The 22202-nt window shown below is 38.1% G+C and overlaps 1 protein-coding gene across 4 annotated transcripts in view; it reads right to left on the reverse strand.

Moving 5' to 3' along the window:
- Positions 1 to 22202, reverse strand: part of PATJ (PATJ crumbs cell polarity complex component) — a 289824-nt gene that overhangs the window by 72697 nt on the left and 194925 nt on the right. For 3 of the 4 annotated variants that reach the window (XM_072974318.1, XM_072974320.1, XM_072974317.1), the window contains exons 30-31: positions 18644 to 18716; positions 5832 to 5924 (exon numbers count right to left, since the gene is read on the reverse strand). In XM_072974318.1, the coding sequence (XP_072830419.1) occupies positions 5832 to 5924; positions 18644 to 18716 (166 nt within the window). The remainder of the gene's footprint in view (positions 1 to 5831; positions 5925 to 18643; positions 18717 to 22202) is intronic. The other variant, XM_072974319.1, reaches the window with a different exon arrangement.

The raw sequence follows: 22202 nt of genomic DNA on the forward strand, positions 1-22202 counted from the left end.
TAACTTCTATCTCTAGATTTTGCTTCCTCTGGACATTTCCCATACATAGAATCATACAATATGTGGTTGTAGCACCATATATCAGTACTTCTATATCTTTCACTGCTATATAATATTCCATTGTATGGATATACCATATTTTATTTATTCATTCATCAGTTGGTGGACATTTGGGTTGTTTCCATTTTGGGGCTATTATTAACAATGTTGCTGTGAACACTTGTATACAAGTTTTGTGTTTCATTTCTCTTGGGTATTTAGCTAGGAGTAAAACTGCTGGGTCATATCATAATTATGTTTAATATTTTGAGGAACTGCAAACTGTTTTCCAAACTGGCTGTACCACTTCACATATCTACCAGCAATGTGTGAGAGTTCCAATTTCTCCATATCCTTGTCAGCAGTTCTTATTATCTGTCTCTTTGACTACAGTCTCCCAGCAGATATGAAGTAGTATCTCATTGTGGTTTTGGTGTCCATTTCTCTAATGGTTAATAAGGCTGAGCACCTTTTTCTGAGCTTATTGGCCATCTGTATGAAGAAATGCCCATTCAGATCCCCATCCATCTGTTAATTGAGTTGTCTTTTTATTGTTTGGTTGTAAGCTAGCTGCTTTGAAATGATTTTACTGGCCATGAGTATGTAAAACGACACAGAAAAGGAGACAGACAAGAACAAAAGAAAAAGTAAACTGGTTTTACATCAAAGCAGAAAACTATGAGATCAGATAAGGTGAGAGATCCAGAGGTGGTAGCAAAAACAGAGGTTAGATATTTATAAGAAAACAGTACTATCTCTTTGTTTCCTTCTCTCTTTCCTTCCTTCCCACCTAACTGCTGAGCTTCTAAAGATAGCAAGCTGATGTGAACACTTGTCCTTGTACATGTCAAGCCCTTTAAGAAGTGCTAAGAATCTTGCTCATCACTGAATCCCCTGTATGTAACATTGACACGTAAGAGATACTCTATTAATAACTGTGGTTTGAACAAATAGATCACACAGTGTTATTTCTAATATTCCAAGAAAGGCTGCCTATGTGAACTAAACAGTAAAGAGAAGATGGGGTTTAGAGGTGAAGAGAACTGGGTCTGAGTCCCAGCCATACCACCTACCAGCTGTGGGACCCACCTGCAGTACGGCCATAGGAAGAGACTTGCCATCTCTTAGCCTCAGTACCCTATCAGCAAAGGAGGGCTAATAAATAATGTGCATCACTGGGTTAGAGAGAAGAGAACCAGTATGAAAATGCCTGGCACAGGTCAGCTTCTTGAAAATTTTTCATTTGTTTGATTTTATGAAACATCTGTTTGGAGGTCTGTACAACTTCATTTACCAATGTGAAAGGTAAATTTCAGTATCTAACTGTTTCTATGCCACAATGTTCTAGTTGGAGTTAGAGATTTAGACAAAAGGGAAGCAAAATAATAACAGGTAATGTCCCAATGTAACTTCCTGGCTGTCCCTCGACTTTGGTTTTGTTCTGTATCTGTATCTGTCTGAGAGGCAGCACTGCATGGTGGCTTAGGGTGTTGGCTCCAGGCTCAAAGTGCATGGCCCTCGGTCCCAACCTCACTGGGTGATTAGTGGTAACTTAGCATTTCAGTACCTCAGTTTCCTCATCTCTTTAAATGGGGATAGTACTACTACAACTTCATACGACTATTGTGTAAATAAGCTTAGAATAATGCCTATGTGCCAGGCAGTAAATGCTATCCATTATTATTAGCAATTGCATTTCTGGGGCTGAAAAATTTCACCCTAGTTTTCCATGTTACACCTAATGCTTCACTCAGAACAGCCAATCCTTATGCAGCTAACCCTTAAGGCTTTAATCACATTAATATTCTCATCATCATTAACAATAACTCCCCTCACGCAGTGATTCCAGTGTACTCCAGCACGGTTCTACCTTGTACGTTATAGTTTACCCTAACTCCTTTCTCTCACGATAACCCTTTTTTCTCTCTCCCATCTTACAGATGCAGAAACAGAGGCACAGAGAGGGTAAGTCATTTGCCTAAGGTTACACTGCTAGTAAATGGTGGAACCAGGATTTGAATCCAAGTAGAATGGCTAGAATCTTTGCATTCTTGATAAGTTAGTTATACTACCTCAAAAGTATATTATACCCACAACATGATAAACACACAGGTTTATACCTAAAAGATTAAAATAATTATTTTAAGGATCCGTGATCTTCTATGTCAAGGCACTAGGGAGACAAAGGCCCTTCAGGAAGAGTCTCAGCTCCTCTAATTTCTAGTTTTGTGATCTTTCACTAAGCGGCTTAAGGTCTCATCTGTAAGTCTCAGATAAATAACTCCTGCCCTACTTTTTACACAGGGTTATTTTGGGGATAAACTTGAATAAGATCACGAACAAACTAATATGTTAGAAAAAAATTTAGTTATTAAAAAAATTAGGCTAATGAGATAACAGATGAGACTTTGTTTTACAAATTGCAAAGTTCTGTGCAAATAGCTTTTTTTTTTGAAGTTCCTTTCAAAAGGCTTAAAAAATAGTCTTAACAGGCTCTCACCTAGGCTTCTGAAATAGATTCCAGACACTTCCCTGCCTCCAGTCTCTCACAGTCGTTATCTATGCTTCACAAACTACCATCCGATCCGCGGTCCAAAAACAAGGTATCCTCCCTTTAAAAAATATTTTAGAGAAATCTAATACCTACTGAAGTTATTATAAACTCCTTGGCTGTGAATTTGGGGGCTATTGACATGTGGACCAAAGCCAACCATAACTGAAGAGTGGAAAAAAGCACTGGAATACACGTAGACTCATGGCTTGGTTTTAGCTCTGAAAACAGGTAATCCTGGAGAAGTAATTCAATAGCTCTTTGGAGTATGGTTTCTCATAGGTAGCGCCTTGTTTATATGTGAATCCAGGTAGTTCATGAAACATTTATTACGCACTGAGCATAAAAAGACAAATACATTAATCTGTAATGCATAGCAGACAGTCCTTTCAGTTCTGTGATTCTGCTGTGCAACTTCTACTGCCCATTGTACCAAAGCCCCATCCTTACTCGCTACTCCACACTGTCTGATTCACCTGCTAAACTTTCTTCTATTTTTTTCCAACCTCAGCAGTCAACCACCTCCTTATCTTTAAAGGTTCACCTTAAAGGCCAAGAGTCTAAGAAGCCTTCCCTATAATTCCTGAATAAGATGGTTTTCCTTCCACTTTTGAACTTCGGTAACTTTTTCTTAAAACTCTCTCTCTAATACACTTCTGCCTGCTCTGATTTTCCAGATACAAATTCTGCTATCCTGACTGATGCTGGAGGGTAAGCTGCTTAAAAACAAGGCCTGTGTTCTTCTCCTGGTCACTCCTGTAGAGGCCAGCAGTGCCTGATGAGACATATGCTCCCACGTGAAGCAAAAAAGCAACTTTTAGAGGGTTAGAGATTACTGTTTCCAACTGACACGAACCAAGGTATCAAGAATCAAGACCCATTCAGATCACATGCTGTCCTCTGACAAGGTGCATCCAGCAACAATCCTAGAATGGTGCAGCAATGTATGGGAGTTTGCACCGATCTCACACAGAAACAATTAAATGACGGCGAGTGACGAGGAACTGCTGTTAATATAGCTGATCCCTGAACCACATAGGTTTGAACCATGTGGGTCCACTTCTACATGGATTTTTTTCAATAGTAAATACCACAGTACTGCACGATCTGCGATCTGAGGTTGGTTGAATCTGTGGATTCAGAGGAATGGTGAACACGGAGGGCCTTGTGAATTATTAGTGGATTTTCCACTGTGTAGATCTGTACCCCAATCCACGTGTTTTTCAAGGGTCAACCGTATTTTATAATGAGATAATAAAGAGTATGTTAGGTTGAGCTAGATGAAATTTTTCCCTACAAAAATAGCAATTTCATGTAATTTAACATAATAATTTGCTAATTTATGTATTTTCTATCTCCCTTCCCCCAACTACCCTGGAATGAATCTCCACAGAGGCAGGCATTTTGTACATTGTGTTCACTACAGTATCTCTAATATCTGGAACACAGTGGCCTGTGGCAAATATTTGCTGAATGAATAAATGAACTCACTAAGCACAAACTCTGTACCTTACACTCTACTAAGTTTTTACACTTTATAGCCCATCAGCAAAGCATAACACCCTGATTACTGCCCTTCTTCATATGAGGAAATTGAGGCGTGGGGAGGTCTAACTTGCCCAAGACCACACTCTTCAGCAGTGCTTTATGCTAGGCCATTTATATTTATGCTATAAAAGTTGTTCACATTCAAGCTATCTTTCCTCAATCAACCAGACCACGCATATTCTATTAGAAACGATGAGAAAGAGATAGTAGAATACCAAAAAGAGGAGGAGAGAGGAGAAAGGTACCAGTCAATGCGGTTTGGGGAGGCTTTTATTCTTGCTGAAATGCAGCATGAAACATATTCTAAAAAGTACCCTCAGTCCTTCTGTCTGAGGGCGGAGCTCTTCAATTATCTTGGCACTTGGAGCCCCAACACTGGTGCTGCTTTCTTGGGAACAGGGGGTGGGTGAAGGATGGCTTTTGCCTGCAGCCTGCAGGTGAGCCTCTGTGGGGACAGCCAGTCTCTCCCAGCAAGCGAAGGAGTGTTCTCACCTTTTTAACCCTACTTTCAAAAACCTGTTGCTTTAAAAGACTTTTCCCTAACCTATCTATGGAGAAATAGTGTCAAAAAGAACAAGTTACTAGTATTTTTAAGTGAAGGAAGATGTTTGAGGTTGAAATTTGTTGATGTTCCTTCAAGGCAAATGTGCAGTTTATCTTTCAGGAATTGAACAGTGTAACCTTGGAACATTCTGTTCAAGAACAACAGTCCTAATCTGTAGGTCCTGCTCTTCTCAATGCCTCGTGTAGGGTTTTGGGAGAGTGACGTGTTATAATTTCCACTCTTGCTGAAACACTCTTTCCATTCAGCCTGAAAGAATCAGTTCACTTCCTAGGACATGGAATCTAAGCCAGTCTGAACGTACATTTTCTAAAAGTTGGAGAAGGAAAAACGGACGATTTTTCAAATTCCCTGAAGTAAAAGGAACAATTCTGTGCTGTCATAAAATCATGATGACCCTCTCAAGTGATTAATTATTTGAGATTCTGAAACACAGGGTGGGGGAAAAAAAGCCCGCAATTCTTTCTAAACTTGCAGCATAACACTAGAAGTGCCAGGCTGCCAAACAGAGAGGCAGATGATGAACAAAGGTTTGGGAGTCAGACAGAATGAGATCAATCTCCAGGTCTACAGCATACTCAAGAGTGGCCTTGAGCAAGTTAGTTAACATCTCTCAGCAAGCCTTCAGCTTCAGCTTCCTCATGTGTAAAAGGAGAATATCACCACCTACACTGCGAGGATCAGGAAATGAACCCAGAATACAGTACCTGGTGTACAACAGAAGTTCAATAAACATTAAATAACAAGGTATCAAACATTAGGATAAAGAGGGAGAATTCTCTAAAATTGCCTCTCTCCTGATGCTCTAGCCCCTGGGTGGGTTGAAGTACCTTTTACTATGAACAATGGAATGCATTTAACATCTCCTTCTGTGCCTCTAGGACTAATTCAGCACAGCCCTCGCCTTAAGGAAACCAGACTGAAAAGAGAGATTGTTTCTGTAATCCCGGACAAGACAACCCAAGTGTGAAGAAAGTTGGAGACGATGCTGTTCTTTGGGTCATTTGCTCCACAGAATAGCTTCCTGTCTCAGAAATCAAGATTCCTAGAGAAGCAAACACAACAATTGATCCAAAATACAGACAATACATCCCTAAAAAGAACATTGGGTGAAACAGCCCAGATTCTCACCAGTTTGGAGCTTTCACTCTCAGGCAATTGTTTAATACCAACTTCGAGACTGCCGTCCTCCTCACTACTAACCAGCTCAGTGCCACTCTGATCCTATAAGACATTAAAAAGAAAACGGCAAAGATGTCATTCTTCACTCACAGTGACCTGAACTGTACAGACAATCCTAGTTGCTGGTTTCCTGTTGTGGTGGATCCTGCTTCCTCTCCAGAAGCCCCAGCTATTTCCTTCCTTTCCGGTAGAAGGCCTTTCTTTTCTTTTTTTCAGGTATCCATCCTGTTGCTCAGAGATACACCTTAGAGAAAGCTGAACCCTACTCTGTCCCAAGAGTAGGCCTGACTGCCTTCAGGCTAATCTCATTCTTTCTGCCAAAGATTTTGTCAAGAATGGGTACTTGAACCAGTTCTGGTCAATGAGACACCAAGAGAGGTTCGCTGGAGACTTCCGGAAAAGTCCTTCCTAGATCTCAAAACAACCACAAGGAGTCCCCACACCTCCCAAATTAACAGGAGAGCGAGATGTGCAAATAGCCATGGGCAGCCATTCCATGACGAGAAGGAAAGGAGCCTGTGAATGATGGAGCAAAGACAGAGACCAAAGAACTGGTTCTCTGAGGACAAAACGGGGCCACTGGATCATCCAAACCTGCCACCCAGACTACTCTCAGCAGTCTTCTAATGGGAGCTAATACATTTGCTCATTGTTTCAGCCAGTGGTGAGTTAGCTCTTCTGAGACAAACTTTCTGAGACTTTTATTTTTTGCACAACACTACCCTGTTTGAGATAAGAGACTGTATTCATCTTGTTTATTTCTGAAACTCAAGTGCCCTGCACCCTGCTCGGCACAGGGAAAACACTTGATAAATACTGATTTAACCAGTGAATGCAGTACTTGTTTTCTTGATGATTGCTTTCTGCAGATTCCTAAAAATATTTATTTAATGTAAATGAGACATCTGGTAATAATAAGCCCCATTAAAATTCCAAGACACATTAGGTGTCTCCTCAACTGAATTACGATATATTAAGTCTTATAGTTAATTAGCCAGAATTTTCTTCATTTTCAGAGGGCACACAGAGGAGAATAAGGATAATAAATGGAGTATCTACATTGTATTTATCTAGATTTTTATTTTAAAACAACACCATCCTGGATTATTACAAATTCAGATGGGATTGTTTATAGGGAAATAGTTTTGATTTTGGGACATTCAACCTTATAATTTAAGAAGTGCAAGTTAAAGCAAAGATAGAGCATTCTTTCATCTATCAAATGGGCAAGAGAACAGAAAGAGAATATCAGTATTAATAATGATGTAGGGAAACAGGAATTTTTACATACCATTGAAAAATGTAAATTAGGACAATCTTTTCAGGAAAAAAATCCCATACACTACATAGGCATAGATGCAGGGAAAATATCTGCAAGCATAGAGAATCACTCTTTTAAATTCTGGGGAGTAGGATTAGGGATTGGGGAATTTTTGCACTAGCTATTTCTACACTGTTTGATTATATATAGAAGGATTAGTGTGTATTACTGCATGTTTTAAAAAAGAAAAGAGAGCTATGAGAAATACCAGAAAGAACAAAATCCAAGAGAGTAGGTAGCGTGGGTTTTAGAATTCATCAGATTGGAACTCAAATCTCAACTTTGCCATTAGAATTATATAATTTTCTGCAAATTTCTTTCTAAATCTGAGTACAGATTTGAAAAATGTCGGGTTGGGGAGCTGACACTCCCCACAGTCAAAAATCTGTGTGTAATTTACAGTTGGCCCTCACTATCCGTGGTTCCTCGGCAACCAACCGCAGACTGGGTAGTACTTTAGTATTTACTATTGAAAAAAAAATTCTGCATATAAGTGGATTCACACAGTTCAGATGATGTTTAAAAGGTCAACTGTGCTTGTTTTAAAGTACATATAAAAATATCAAATTAAAAATACTACCCCATCAGGTTACTTTGAAGAATAATGCATTAACATGAAAAACATCTACTAGCACAACACCAAGTGCAGATAATTTTTGTTTACAATTTTGTTGAGGCAGGTTCTTTGTCCATGACCTGTTTCATGTAGTCACCACAGAAACCCCAAAATGAGGGTATACCACTGTGATACCAATTCATGGATGAAAAAAATGATACATTGAAAGTAATTTGCTGAAGAACTCCCAGCCAGTAAGTGGCAGACCCAGGATTCACAGCTAGGTAAGACTGTCACCGACGGTAACATGCTCTTGGTAACTATGCTCTAGGCCCTAGGCAAATGATGTGCATTTCTCCCTTATTCCTCTTTCATTCTTTCTTTTCAGTGTTGAGTGTTGATAACAAATCTTATGGGAGACAGGATTCACAATCTTAAAAAGAAAATCACTGCCATCAGACCATGGATTTAACAAAAAGCATTTTAGCATTTGTTAACCAGAAAATTTCATTAGATAGAAAATCCTCTTCTCAGTGAATTTTGGGTAATCAAGAAGTTACCATATAATATAAACATGCCATAAACACTACTATATATAAAACAGATAAACAACAAGGACCTACTGTATAGCACAGGGAACTATATTCAATATCTTGTAATAACCTATAATGGAAAAGAATCTGAAAAAGAATATATATATATATATACACTATATATATTTATGTATATATATATAAAACTGAATTGCTTTGCTGTACACCTTAAACTAACATAAATTAACTATATATCAGTAAAAATAAATTTTAAATGAAAAAAATAAACATGCTGAAGTTAAGAAATAAAGCCTGAAAATATATAGATTTTCAGCATTTTAGACAGTAAGCTCCAGAGACCAAAAAAAAAAAAAAAAACTTTGAAGAAACAAATTATACTTTTAAAAACCAGTACTTAATTGGTGAAAAACCTTTGATGCCCCAGGTATTTAGTGTGTCTGGCTCTGTAAACTGTGGAAAGTCCTGAAGTGGCCCTGGTGATGCTATGAGATCCAATTGGAGGATACAATGGGAACAATGTTTGTAACTTCAGCACTAGATTATAAAACAAATCCATAGGTGGCTTCTCTAGCAACTCTGTAAACAGCCACCTCCTCTGGTCCCAGATGAGAGGAGATTTTTCACCAGGATGGTGGTCAGCCGATGGCATTCATCAACTACTAATTACATTATCTGTCTCCTGGGGAAAAGGAAAGTATTGTTTAAAAAATCAGAGGAAACTTTACATTTCTGAGCAATTTGAGTACAGAAATTGAGATTTTCTTAGTCTTTATAAAATGAATACGAAGAGGGAAAGAAAACAGCTGTTTGATGCTTCAACTTAGAAAATTTAAGAAAACATGGGCAAGGCAGACTAGGTTGCAGATGGTCTACATATCCTTTAAGATTTGAATAAAAACAAAAAAAAGAATACCCTTTACATCTACACCCACAGAATTTACCATACAGAGCCACTCCTTAAATGCCTCTTACTCCACAAGTCCTTTCCTTCTTCTTAGCTGGAAGATGTCTCTTCTTCCTTTAAGCTTATCTAACAGTTTACTTGAACTTCGTATGTCACTTAACATACTCTCATTTGTATCCTAATTATGTATACACAGAATTGATCTCCCTGATGAGATGGAAAGATGCTTGAATCCAGCATCTATGCCTCGTTCATTTCCTTGGTCTGATTCGTTTTTATATTCAGCCTAGGTCTGTCCAGTTTCAGAGTTGATGCTCTTTTTAACTGTACCAATGAGCCCTTTCCAAAGCATTTCTTCTGTTTTTAGTTATTGGTTTGGTTTGTGATAGCTCCATAGAGGAGAGTTTGAAGTCAAAATCTAGATGGAGAGGAGAGTAGGGTAAAAAGGAAGCTGGAATTGAAAGAGATTAGCACTGAAGTATTTACTTTCCTAGGAGAGCTAAAGTGTATAAAAGAGTTTTCATGCTTAAATGAAGCACAGAAGAAAACAATGAGAGTTCTGTTCTGAGAAGAGAATGGCTCATATGTGTTAAGGAGACTTCAAAATACCCTGCTGACTAGGAGCTTAGAAAAGAGAGCAGTCAGAGATGGAAAGGGGAAAACAGGTCAGCAGGCATGATTTCCAAAGCACAATTGCATCACGGTGGTTTGAAGACCATCTGGCTGATGGATGGTGGCCCACTGACACCCAAGATGATTCAGCTAAGCCGGATGGCTGCATGCTCCCTTCCTCTGTTGCTGATCTTCAAACCACCTGTCCAAAGCTGCCTGCTTAGCCAAGGCTGCTCCAAGAAAATGACCTTTCCCCATGAAGACCACAGTCCGTAGACTCCACAGTGAATTATGCTTTATAGACGAACAAAAGGAAAAGGCAAGGCTCATGACTGTACATTTAACACAGACACTTTAACCCCTTCCAAAAAGGACCACTGAGAAATCTCCACTTGAGAAGTCTCTTCTAAACCCTCTGAAAGTTTCAGACTCCCTCCTCTGTGTTCCTCCAAAATCTTCTACATAAAGTAATGATAAAGTTCATTTTATTTTTGTACTACTTCATTTTTTTCATATGCACTATTTGTCTATAGTTTTTTTCCAACTGGACAGTAAGACCCTTGATAGCAGAAATTTGTTTTGAGAGTAGGTTATCAATAAACATTAAATTAGTTAAGGACATTATTGTAGATTGGAAAATATTTATGATCAGATAAGTGTTCCGTAGTGTTTTTCCCTACCCTCCTTCCTCATTTAACATGACAAAGTGTATATTAGTGTATACAGTATTTTTCCTTTCAATTTGATTTAAAATTTTACTAAGTAAAATTAATTTTTAAAAACTAGCAATTATACTTCCCTGATATAATTGAAAATGTTGAAAATTCTTTTTTTAAAATAAAACTTACATTGGTTTAAATTTTGTCACCCCTGCATTTCCTAAATCCAATGCTTTCTTCAAAAAACCATAAAATGATTTATTGATTTAATCACTAGCCTGAATTCACAAACATTTCTTCCTGCAGAGTTATGTTTACGTGATGTGACAAACTGAATTTCTTTTTCCTACCCCCTATTATGAGCATATTTTCAAGGCTACTCAGAATTCCAGAAAGGCAGTGTATAATTAAAGATAAAATGGAAATTATGCTAATAGGATGCCCTGGGTAATCAACCTCTCCATTGGTCATGAGGCCTGCTCCATCTCACTTAGTATTCAAAAAAGCACAACTTCTGAAAAAAGGAAAAATGAAAGTCCTTGCTTCTAGAAAGATATTCTAAAAGATTCAGCTGCCTTGTTGAGGAATGGAATAAATATCATGCCTTCCAATTATATTTGAACCCTCCATACCTCTTAGAAGACATAAGAGCAGTAACTTCCTAATTGCGTTTCCACCTTCAAGACATCTTTGACTTGGCTATTAGACTAATCCACGTGAAGTAGAGCCCTGATCAGACCATTACATAATTCAAAACACCTTTAACAGCTCCAAGTGCCTAATGCATCACGTTCAAACCTTCTGAGATTTAAATGTAAGCCCCTCTCTATTGACCTCAATTCTTCCAACCCCATCTTCTATTATTCCTTTTCACCTATCTTTATATTCCTCTCCCCCTTCCACACCCCGATTTTTCTTCTGTGTTTTTGTTTGTGCTATTCCTACATTCTTACCTAACCATATTCATATTTTAAAATCCAATATATCCATCAGAAATAGCTGTCTCCTACCAGGAAATACTACTCATCTTCTGTGAACTCCTCTTAAAACTCCATCTCTTAGGACCCCTTGTTTTAGTAACAAACATGTCTTATTTCCCCTATAAGACCACAGTTCTTTGAGGGTAGAGACGATGTGCAATCAATCTTTTTATGCTCTACAGAGCAGATTTTCGGCAAATAGTGGCAAAATGAATTGAACCAACAAGAAGTAAGTATTTAATACTGAAATGAAGCATCAAGGATGCAGTAGAAAGGCTAAAATATAATTCCTGCCACTCACTTATTCCACAAATATTATTAAGCAAGTACTGTGTGTTAAACACTGAGGATTCAGTGATCAAGAAGACAACAAGCCTGGCCCTACAAAAGCATACAGTTTAGTGTGGTGTTTATAGTCCAACATTCTTAAATGAAGAATATTCATAATGAAGGCAGGACAAGTAACAGAATCCTAGTTGGTAAACACATTTAGAAATGAGTCCTTCTTTTTCTTTTCTTTTCTTTTTTTAACATTCTTTATTGATTTATAATCATTTTATAATGTTGTGTCAAATTCCAGTGTAGAGCACAATTTTTCAATTATACATGAACATATATATTCATTGTCACATTCCTTTCTCTGTGAGCTACCATAAGATCTTGTATATGTTTCCTAGTGCTATACAGTATAATCTTGTTTACCTATTCTACAATTTTGAAATCCCAGGCTGTCTCTTCCCACTCTCCACCCCCTTGGCAACCACAAGTCTGTATTCTATGTCTATGAGCTATTTCTGTTCTGTATTTATGCTTTTTTTTTGGTTGTTGTTGTTTGTTTTTTTTTTTAGATTCCACATATGAGCGATCTCATATGGTATTTTTCTTTCTCTTTCTGGCTTACTTCACTTAGAATGACATTCTCCAAGAGCATCCATGTTGCTGCAAATGGCATTATGTTGTCAATTTTTTTGGCTGAATAGTATTCCATTGTATAAATATACCACTTCTTCTTTATCCAGTCATCCGTCGATGGACATTTAGGCTGTTTCCATGTCTTGGCTATTGTAAATAGTGCTGCTATAAACACTGGGGTGCAGGTGTCATCCTGAAGTAGGGTTCCTTCTGGATATAAGCCCAGGAGTGGGATTCCTGGGTCACATGGTAAGTCTATTCCTAGTCTTTTGAGGAATCTCCATACTGTTTTCACTGCTGGTGGGAATGCAGTTTTGTACAGCCACTGTGTACAGCCACTGTGAGTCCTTCTTTTTCTATAAGGCTCAGGTGACAACACACATAGGACAAAGGGTAATTTTTACCTTTTAAATGAATCATGAGTATTATTTAACTATGAAAGGAGTAAACATTACTGAAGGGAATGGTGTGGGATTAAGTTTGTCATAACAACAGTATCTCACATACAAACTGCTACATATAAAATAGATAAACAACAAGGCTGTACTGTATAGCACAGGGAACTATAGTCAATATCCTGTAATAACTTATGGAAAAGAGTCTGAAAAAGAATGTGTGTGTGTATAAATAAATGAATCACTTTGCTGTATACCAGAAACACAACATTGTAAACCAATTATAATTCAATAAACATTTTTTGAAAAGATTTGACTTTAATAAAGATTTCAGTTATTGAAAAAAGAATAGTATCCGACACTTCTGAGTACTTATATTCCAGGTGCTATGCTTATTACTCTGTATATATTATTTTATTCATTTTGAGTCATAGAAAACTTGGAGGAAGCTTTCAAAAAGCAGTTCTTCAAGGACTTAGTAGTTGTGAATTAATAAAGAGGAAGGGGGAGGGCAACCCAGGTGGGAGAAACAACAGGAACAAAGGCATAAGGAGTAGAGAGAAAAAGACACATGGAGGAGAAATCAGCAGACGTATGTAGAGTGTCCAGCACTTACCTGCACACTCATGAGAAAAGGAGGCTGATTAGTGGAGGTAAATACAAAGCCTTAGTTCTAACCTTGAAACAAAGATTTTGAAACAAATAGGCAAGAGGCGGGTATTAAAGATAATTGAGCAAGAGGACAAATGCAGTAAGAAAAGAAATCCTACATTGCAGGTAAGTGTTGAAAAATGGAAGATGCTGGAGGCTGAGGTCCTGCTAGAGGGCTGTGACAACACAAGGATCATCACAACTACAGTGAATTCTTACCGTGTGCCAAGGACAGTGCTAAAATTTTTATAAACGTTATTCAATTCTTCCAACAAATCCACAAAATGAATTATTATTATTAAACTCCTTTTTGAGAAAAGTAAGGAAATGCAAACTCATAGAGCTTAACTGGCTCAAGTTCACTCTGCTAGTAGATGGCAGAGCAGATTCAGGCTTGGATCTGTCTGACTTCCAAGCTTATATTCTTTTTTTTTTTCTCTTTTCTTTAGTTTCAATAAGTGGTTTTATTACTGGCTAGATTTTACAAATTCTGATATTTGAGCAGACATCCACCTTATAATTCTAAAACAACAAAGCGACCATTGGAGGGGGTTTGGGTTTTTTTTTCTATTTTTCTTTTTAGAACTATTCATAGTAACAAACATTTTCTTTTTTTTAAGATATATACATATATCTTCTTTATATATCCATTCATTTGTCGATGGACACTTAGGTCACTTCCAAATCCTAACAATGGTAAATAATGCTGCAGTGAACATTGGGGTGCATGCATCTTTTTGAATTAGTGTTTCTGTTTTTTTTTTTTTTCAGATAGATACTCAGGAATGGAATTGCTGGGTCATATGGTAGTTTTTTGAGAAACCTCCATACTGTTTTCCTTAGTGGCTACACCAATTTACATTCCCACAAACAGTGTAGGAGGGCTCCCTTTTCTCCACATCCTGACAAAACCTGTTAAGTGCCAAGCTTATGCTCTCAATCACTGTGCAGCGCAGCCGCCCCAACAATTCTACAGTCACTGCAAGTACAGCAGCAGCAATGCTAACATCCCCTTACACCTGCACAGAGCTGCACGGATTATAAAGTCCTTTTACCTATGTTTGGTACTCGATCCTCACAGCTATCTGCTGACACAGGCAGGGGAGGCTATTAACCCGGCTTTACAGGAGAAGGCAAACTTTGAGAGCTTAAGTATCTTTACGAAGGTCATTTGCCCAACAGGCAATTGGCAGAGCTGAAACAAGAACCTACATTTTCTTGTTGAATATTCAATGAGTGCTCTTGTTCACTCCCTTAGCTCGTAATGGTAGGAAGCAATTTTGTGCTCTGCTACAGGCGTGGTGTCTAGAACAGTGCCTGACATATAATATTTGCTCAATAAAGGAATGAATATGAGATCCCTTTGGTATTTAATAAAAGTACTATTCATTTATGCTGAATTATTATGTCAGGTCCAAATTCATGATGATATGGCTGTATTTCATCTATTTGGTTATGATTTAAATTGGCTAGCTCTCTCAGCAATGTGTCAGATAGGAATTATGCTTAAGTACTTAGCAGAAAGAGCAGCAGGGAAAAAGGCATAGTGAGAGGGGAACACAAGTGAAAGGGAAGAGACTGGTCAGGGGACCACAGCATTCCTATATAGTACTTCACATACCACTTGCAGGATGGCTGTCACTCACCATTTGGTGGCAGTTATTCGAAGCCAATAGTCCAGACAGAAACTAAAAAACTCTCCTTATAATATAATTTATTATGAGGGTGCAAGAGAAGCATCAAATAGCATACCTTTTAGAGAAAATAATTTATTATTTATTTATAAATTTAAATGCTAATGTGATTTAATTATTTTTGAAAATGAAATGCAAATAATAGCGTACTCAAATTTGATTTAAGAATTGTGATAAGACTCTTGAAACTTAAGATTGGCATTATTTATATTTTATGCATATTATTAGTCTTCTTCATTCAAAAATAAAACCAGTCTTTTAAATTTTTAGAATACAATGAAGTTGTTTTTCTGACTTATTACTGAATCTGCTATGTTGAAGTGCAGTAAAAAAATTTTTAACAGGTGAGTGAAAAATGAGAACCACTTCTGTGGTTAGCACAACTTAAAAAATGAAAATAGTAGATAACATTGAAGGATATATTTAAATATTTGAATAAATAGTTCACCTTTATTGAGTATTTAGTTTGTACCATGAGCTGTGCTAAATGCTTTATATACATTATTTTTCTTTACTCTTTACAAGTCTATGAAGGTTTGGTGGTAACCCCTGCAGATGAGGAAACTAATGTTGAGTAACACAGCTGCCTCTGGGCATATGGGTAGGCTACGAAGCCTCTCTAACCAGCCTCTTCTTCTGTAAAGCAGAAATAATAACACTGTCTCTCAGAGGTCTGGATGTAAATGGAACTTGGGACAATGCATCCAAGATAGTGTTTAACATAGTAGATACTCTATTCAATCATCCTCTTCTAAGTTGCTGCCCTTTAAGCAGGAAGACAGCAGAAGCCAGTTGGCTGCGCATAGACTAGAGAAAGTACACACATGATATCAGAAGTCATTCCTGATGGAAAGGAAACAAAGGATGCCAGAGACCCCAGAAATGGTCCTCTCAAACTAAATGTTGACACCAACACTATACCTTTACCCACCCTAAGATACAAAAGCTGTCTCTCACCGAAGCTTTACAATTTAATGACAGGGTAGTTTCCTTGATAATTGTAAAGGCACTTTTCTTTAGCACTGAGAAAAATTATGAGCAAAAAAAAATAAAAATTCAGTTCCAAGGGGAATGCTATTTTGATGGGAATATTTATAACTAACAATACTATAGAAAACATTTATTGTAAAAAACTGACCTCCACCCAACCAACAAAAAAAGGATTTATATAACATTCTATAAACACAAAAGAATTAGGAATTAAGTACTAACATTATTGGGTAGCGACCATGTGCTTGGCACAAGATATCTTTAGCTACATAGACAGACAGACAGACAAACAGACAGATAGAGATATCTTATTTCTCTCTCTCTCTCATGTTTAATCTTAACAATCTTATGAAGGAGGAAATATTGTCATCTCCCTACAGTAAGTGGAGACAGAAGAAGTCACTATAACTACCCACGATCACATGTCTAGCATATGGCTGTGCTAGGGTTTGAACTGAAGGAGCTGCCTCTGGGGCAGCTCTTTTCACCACCCTGCTAACTGCCTACACTAGTCTTTAGAATGAAAATACGCAGTGCTGGCAAAGCTGTGGCTAAATGGCTACTGGTGGAGAGTTACTATCACTACAACCCCTTCTGATGGTAACTAGTGAATACAGACTCAAAATTTGAACTTGTATAGTTTTTGATTTGACAATTGACCATTGGGGAAGTCTACACTATAGAAATAAAAGCACCAGTACCAAATGACTGATATATACGTGTGTGGTGGGGCACACACTGCACGTGTATGTTTCTTTTGGTATCTTTTACAAGCGGAAAAAAAATCATCTGAATATCTGTCAATTGGAAAAATACGCAATATAGGACATTAAAATATGATCATTATATTAAGCAAAATAAAGGTTTTCTGTTTAATGCACAGAATCTATTCCAGAAGAATGTCTAATAGTTATCTCAACTTAACTGATCTAAAACAAGCCTCTTAATTTCTGCCTCCCTGTTGTCAACAGACTGTAGTAAATGGCACCACCATCCACCTAGTTGCTCAAGGCAAAATTCTACGTTTATCCATGATTCTTTAGTTCCCCTCAGCATCCATGTTTAATTAATTGTCTAATTCAACATCTAAAACATCAAGAATCAGCTCACTTTTCTTTGCTTCCATCACTAAAGCTTCATCTGACCACAATGGGGGTCTCACCTGGGCTTCTGCCACCTAGCACATTACTTTTACCTCCCTGCAGTCCATTCTCTACCTAGTGGACTATATATCAGGTCACCTTGCTCCCTTGCTAAAAACCTTCCAGTGCTGCTGCACATAGAAGAAACCCAAACTACTTATTCTGACTCACAAGGCTCCTCTCTCCCTCCCACCTCCTCTTCCTTCCCTCTCCCCTTGCATTCTGTTCCACTACTCTAGGGGCCCCCAATATGTTCCCCAGCTCATTCTCATTTGAGAGCTATTTTTGTCCCTTGTGCAGAGAAAGCTCTTCCCCCTTATTTTTGCATGTCTGCCTCCTTCTTATTATTTTGATCTTGTTTAAATTTCACTTCATCCAAGAGGCTTTCCTTATAACCAAAGTGGTCACAAGACACATTCCCTATTTTAATTATCTGCAAGGCAATGACCACTATTGGTAATACTCTCAGTTTATTTATGTATTTGCTTGTTAATTTACTCATCAGGAAGCTGAACCATGGCTGGGAGGCTTATCTGTTTTATTCATGTCTGTATCTTTAATACCCAAGTAGTACCTGGCATGTAATATGCATTCATTGAATAATTGTTGAATAAAAAGAATTTGTTTTATATGATTAAATATTACTGAAAGAGACATTATTCATATATAGCTGTTTATTTTTTGTTATAGAAGCAAAGGAAAAAGCATGGAAAGACACTAAACAGTAAATATTAATTTCCTTGAGGAGGTGGGGAAAAGAAAATAAAAATTTCTTCTAATAACTGCATTGTTTGATTAGTTATAATTAAGTATGTGTTCATTTTTGGAATCAAAAAATAGTTCAATAAGTAAAAAGTGTGCAGTGTTCCCTCAGCTGGGAATCCTTCCACTGATTATCTATATAGTCAGCCAGCTACCTACCTACCTACTTACCCAACAATCCATCTGTCTGTCTGTCTCTAGAAGCAGATCAATATGTTAGCAATCTTGTTGTACTAGTAATTTCTCCATCAGTAGATGGAAGTATTTAAAGGCACCTCCAATCATAGTATGAAAGTGTTTTGAAACCATAAAGATACAATTCAGTTACTAAAAAAGAATTTTTTAATAAATTCTAAAATGCCCAATTAGGACAAAGAATGAATCTTAAGGACTCTGAGGAAGGCAATACTCATGTGGTTAAGTTCTAATATGTTTGTCTAACATTGTTTTCTATTACCTTATAATCATACCTTAAATCCTTTCTATTTTAATTAGGGAAATTCCCTAGTTAATAAATTCTCTGAGTTAAGAATACCAGATACTGAAAATAAAAAATGTTAGATCTGGAAAAAATGATCATGACAAACCCAGTAATTCATTCACTAACAGCTAGTTAGGAGCCACCTTACCTCAATAGAAGATGGGGAACTTGATGGTAACGGAAAGGGAGTAACAGCCATCTGATGGACGGCATCTTCATTTCTGTGGACGTTAAAATAGGCAGAATCAGTACATAGTAAATGCTAAGTTCCTGGTTCAAATTAGAGTCATTCTCTCAGTAAACATAGCACTACAGAATAAAAAAGAAGAAAACTACATAAATATACACTGGTTTCAAACATGCAAAGCTATTAGGCACAAAAAGAGATGTATTCAAGGAATACTAAGATACAATTATTAGTGACAATGAATGATGATGCTACGAGTTGGCCAAATCCTGCTTAGTAAGTCAGGTGCTGCAAAGGGTAACTTTGGAAAGGCATCATCTCCTTCAGCACCGAGGAGTATGAATTTTTCATATGGGCATGTGTAACCTCCAAGCCCCATTAATGTCTAGAGCATTTTGTTCTTTGTACTGGAAAGGCTCCCAGCCTCCTCACTTGCCTTCTGACTTTGTTCTGCCCGATGAAGGATGATGGGTTGTACACGACAGTTCCCTGCACGGGGGTACTGTGTGAGGAGGAGTGACGGGCAGGGAGAGCAGAGAGCCAGATAGACAATGCTTGGTGGGTGAGCTTAATTCTACTGGTTATCATTCTAATTGGAGGAGAGGAGCTGGAAGCTGAAACTCCATTACCAGAGTGGACAGGCACAAAACAACTCCTAGGTTCTGGTGATTTGGGCTTATTTCCACTATGTTACTAGCAAACGGTAGGTAGGCAGGGTTCTGTGGGAGACCTATCCTTTACTGTTCATTTGTGATGCACGACCAATATCATTATCTCAAGATTCATGTGAAGTTTGACTTTAGGTTTCACAATATAAACCAAAGAAGCTCCTTACTAGTGCGCAAAGATCTGAACTGTTCATAGCTCTCTATGTCCAGTGTATACGGGGTAGGAGGGCACTCAAATCCATTTTGTTATGCTTAATATTTTACTTCTAACCAACTGGAAAAAGAGTCATTGGCTGGTCAATGCCATTTCCACTTTAAAGCTTTAATTATATTGTTGTCTTTACCTTTCTTTATTAAATTTTTACCCCACCCAGCCTTCTCCTCCAGGGTTAGTTCAATAGCCTCAACTATGTCAATTATTCCCTTGAATTCAAAGACTATATATTGATGTCTTCCAAATTCGCAGTTAGCCTGCATCTTTTTTTGAGCCTGTGTATCTCCTACTTTATATCTTCACCAGATGTCTTAGAAGCATCTCAAATAAAACAGAGTTCTCTCTCCCACTCAGTCCCCAGAGGGCTCATAGTCAACTTCCTCCCCACCTTAATAAATGCCAACAATATCCAGCCAGTTGTTTAACCAGGAACCTAAAAGTCACTTTTGAAACTTCTCACCCCTCAACTATATATCTAATCCCTCAGGAAGTCTTAACTGACTCTACCTTCAAAACATTACCTTGAATCTTTGCACTTCTTTCCATCCTATTCTAGTGGAAGGCACCATCGTTTCTCACCTGAATTAATGTAAGAGCATCCTATTTGGTCTCCCTATTTACATTCTTCATCCTCTGTCTAATCCATCCTTCACCCAGCAGTTATGGTTCTAAAACATAAATCTGATTATATAGACATATGATAATCCCCTGCTTAAAATCCTCCTATGGCTTCTTGTTGCACTTAGAATCAAGTCCAAAATTGTTAGGGAGACTGTAAGGCCCTGGCAATCTGGCCCCAGCCCCCACCTCTGGCCTCTTCCTCTTCTCTCTTCTCCTTCCTCACTTTGCTCCAGCCCAGCTACACAGGCCTTCCATCTCTCAGCTGAGTCGCGCTCCATCCACCTCACGGCCCTCTCTCATCCTCTTCTCTTCTGCTCTGCATGTTTGACGCCCAAGTCCTCTGTCTGATTTTCTCCTACTTCTCCTTCATAGCTCACCATACATGTCATTCCTGAAACAAGCCTTCCAGGACCTCCACTATATGCTTAGAACACCCTAGCAATGATCAAAAGATCTGCTTTCTTTCAAAATTTACCTAATTGATTTGTATGAATACTTGCTTCAAATCTGTCTTTCCCTTAGATAAGCACTCCAAGGACAAGACCCATGCCCTTCCTACACTCTGTTATATCATCTAGGGCAAACACACTGCCTGGCAAATAGTGTGATTAACATAATTATTTTTAAAAATGTAACGATCTCTCACTTCAATAAAGAGACAGAGGTGGTTTCAGTTCTAGCGCTACCATTAACTAGCTGTAGGGTTTGGGAGAAATCATTTCTAAAAAAACATCAGTTTTCTGATCTCTTGAGGAAGCAGGTTGAATTGTAAGAAGCCTAAGCTGATAAAAATTCTTGTGGAATAAGGCAGAGTATAAATAAAGAGATGAAGTCTAGGTACCGTTTCTCGCTGTAACCTTCTCAGATTCTTAGATTACCTAGCATTCCAGCCAAACCAGAGCAAAAGGGAGAAAAACTAAAACCACAAAGTGACACAGAGCATGAAGAATACATCTATTTCTTCTGACAGCATTACAGATGCCTTGAGCATGCACTATTACGTTAAGAGATGGCTATTGTTTTTCAGGGAGCACGATGCATTCCTCAGCAGTTTGCTTGCACACAGAGGAAGTGATCAGTTATCCGTGGGTAAGTAGCAGCATTTTCCCAGTGGTAATTCTCTTTTCCATTCAGTTTCCCCCATGGAATAACACAGAAGAGCTCAGCTCTACCTGAGAGCGGAAAGCCAACAGGGCACGTCTGCTCCAGGTTCAGGGCCCACAGGGCAGAGTGTATTTGGCAGTAATTAAGCAAATGGCTTTTCATACCTCTTCCAAAGGTTACCAGCATTAAAAATACGGGTGCACATAAATTCTTATTGAGAAATAATGATTAACTGGACCAAGTTAGCTCAAATCAGCCAAGTTATCCCTTCATAATTTAATAATTTTCCCCCAATTAGTATGACTTTAATGGCCTTTATAGTCCATATTAATTTTTTAAAACCTCACAGAACAGAAAACCTCAATGGAGAAGAGGAAGCTGCCATAAGAAGTTACAGTTCATAATCCTTTATAATCCACTTGCGACTGAGTGTTCGCACACCTCAGCATCAAGCAAATGGGGACCTGACAAGGCAACAATTTTAAAGGGAAAGAAGTGGGAAGAGGGAAACGAAAGGAGAAGAGGCATTTACACTTCACACAAGCAGTTAACCCGGAAGACTTCTGGGGCACTCTGACCCCTCATGGTCCATGACTCTCATAAGGAATGAAGTCTGTCTGCTTTATAATTAACCCTTCCTTTCCAGTATAATTACCATAAGTTTCTTAGGCCCCGGTGCCCTACACAGGACACAATCAGGAATTGTAATTTTTTGTTGGTGTTTTTATAGTTCTCTTTAACAGCTGTTGGGGGAGACAGTGGAGCTCTATCATGGGTAGGAGTGAGGAGGGCGCCAGGGCAGGGAACGCTGTATGTGAATGCTCTTATCGCTGTACATGCTACACTCTGGTAAGTTATTTGTGCTCTTCTTTTTCCCACTCTAAACACAGAGAAGGGATCTTATTTCTTTGTA

This window comes from Vicugna pacos, chromosome 13, assembly GCF_048564905.1.
Source record: "Vicugna pacos chromosome 13, VicPac4, whole genome shotgun sequence".
NCBI lineage: Eukaryota > Metazoa > Chordata > Mammalia > Artiodactyla > Camelidae > Vicugna > Vicugna pacos.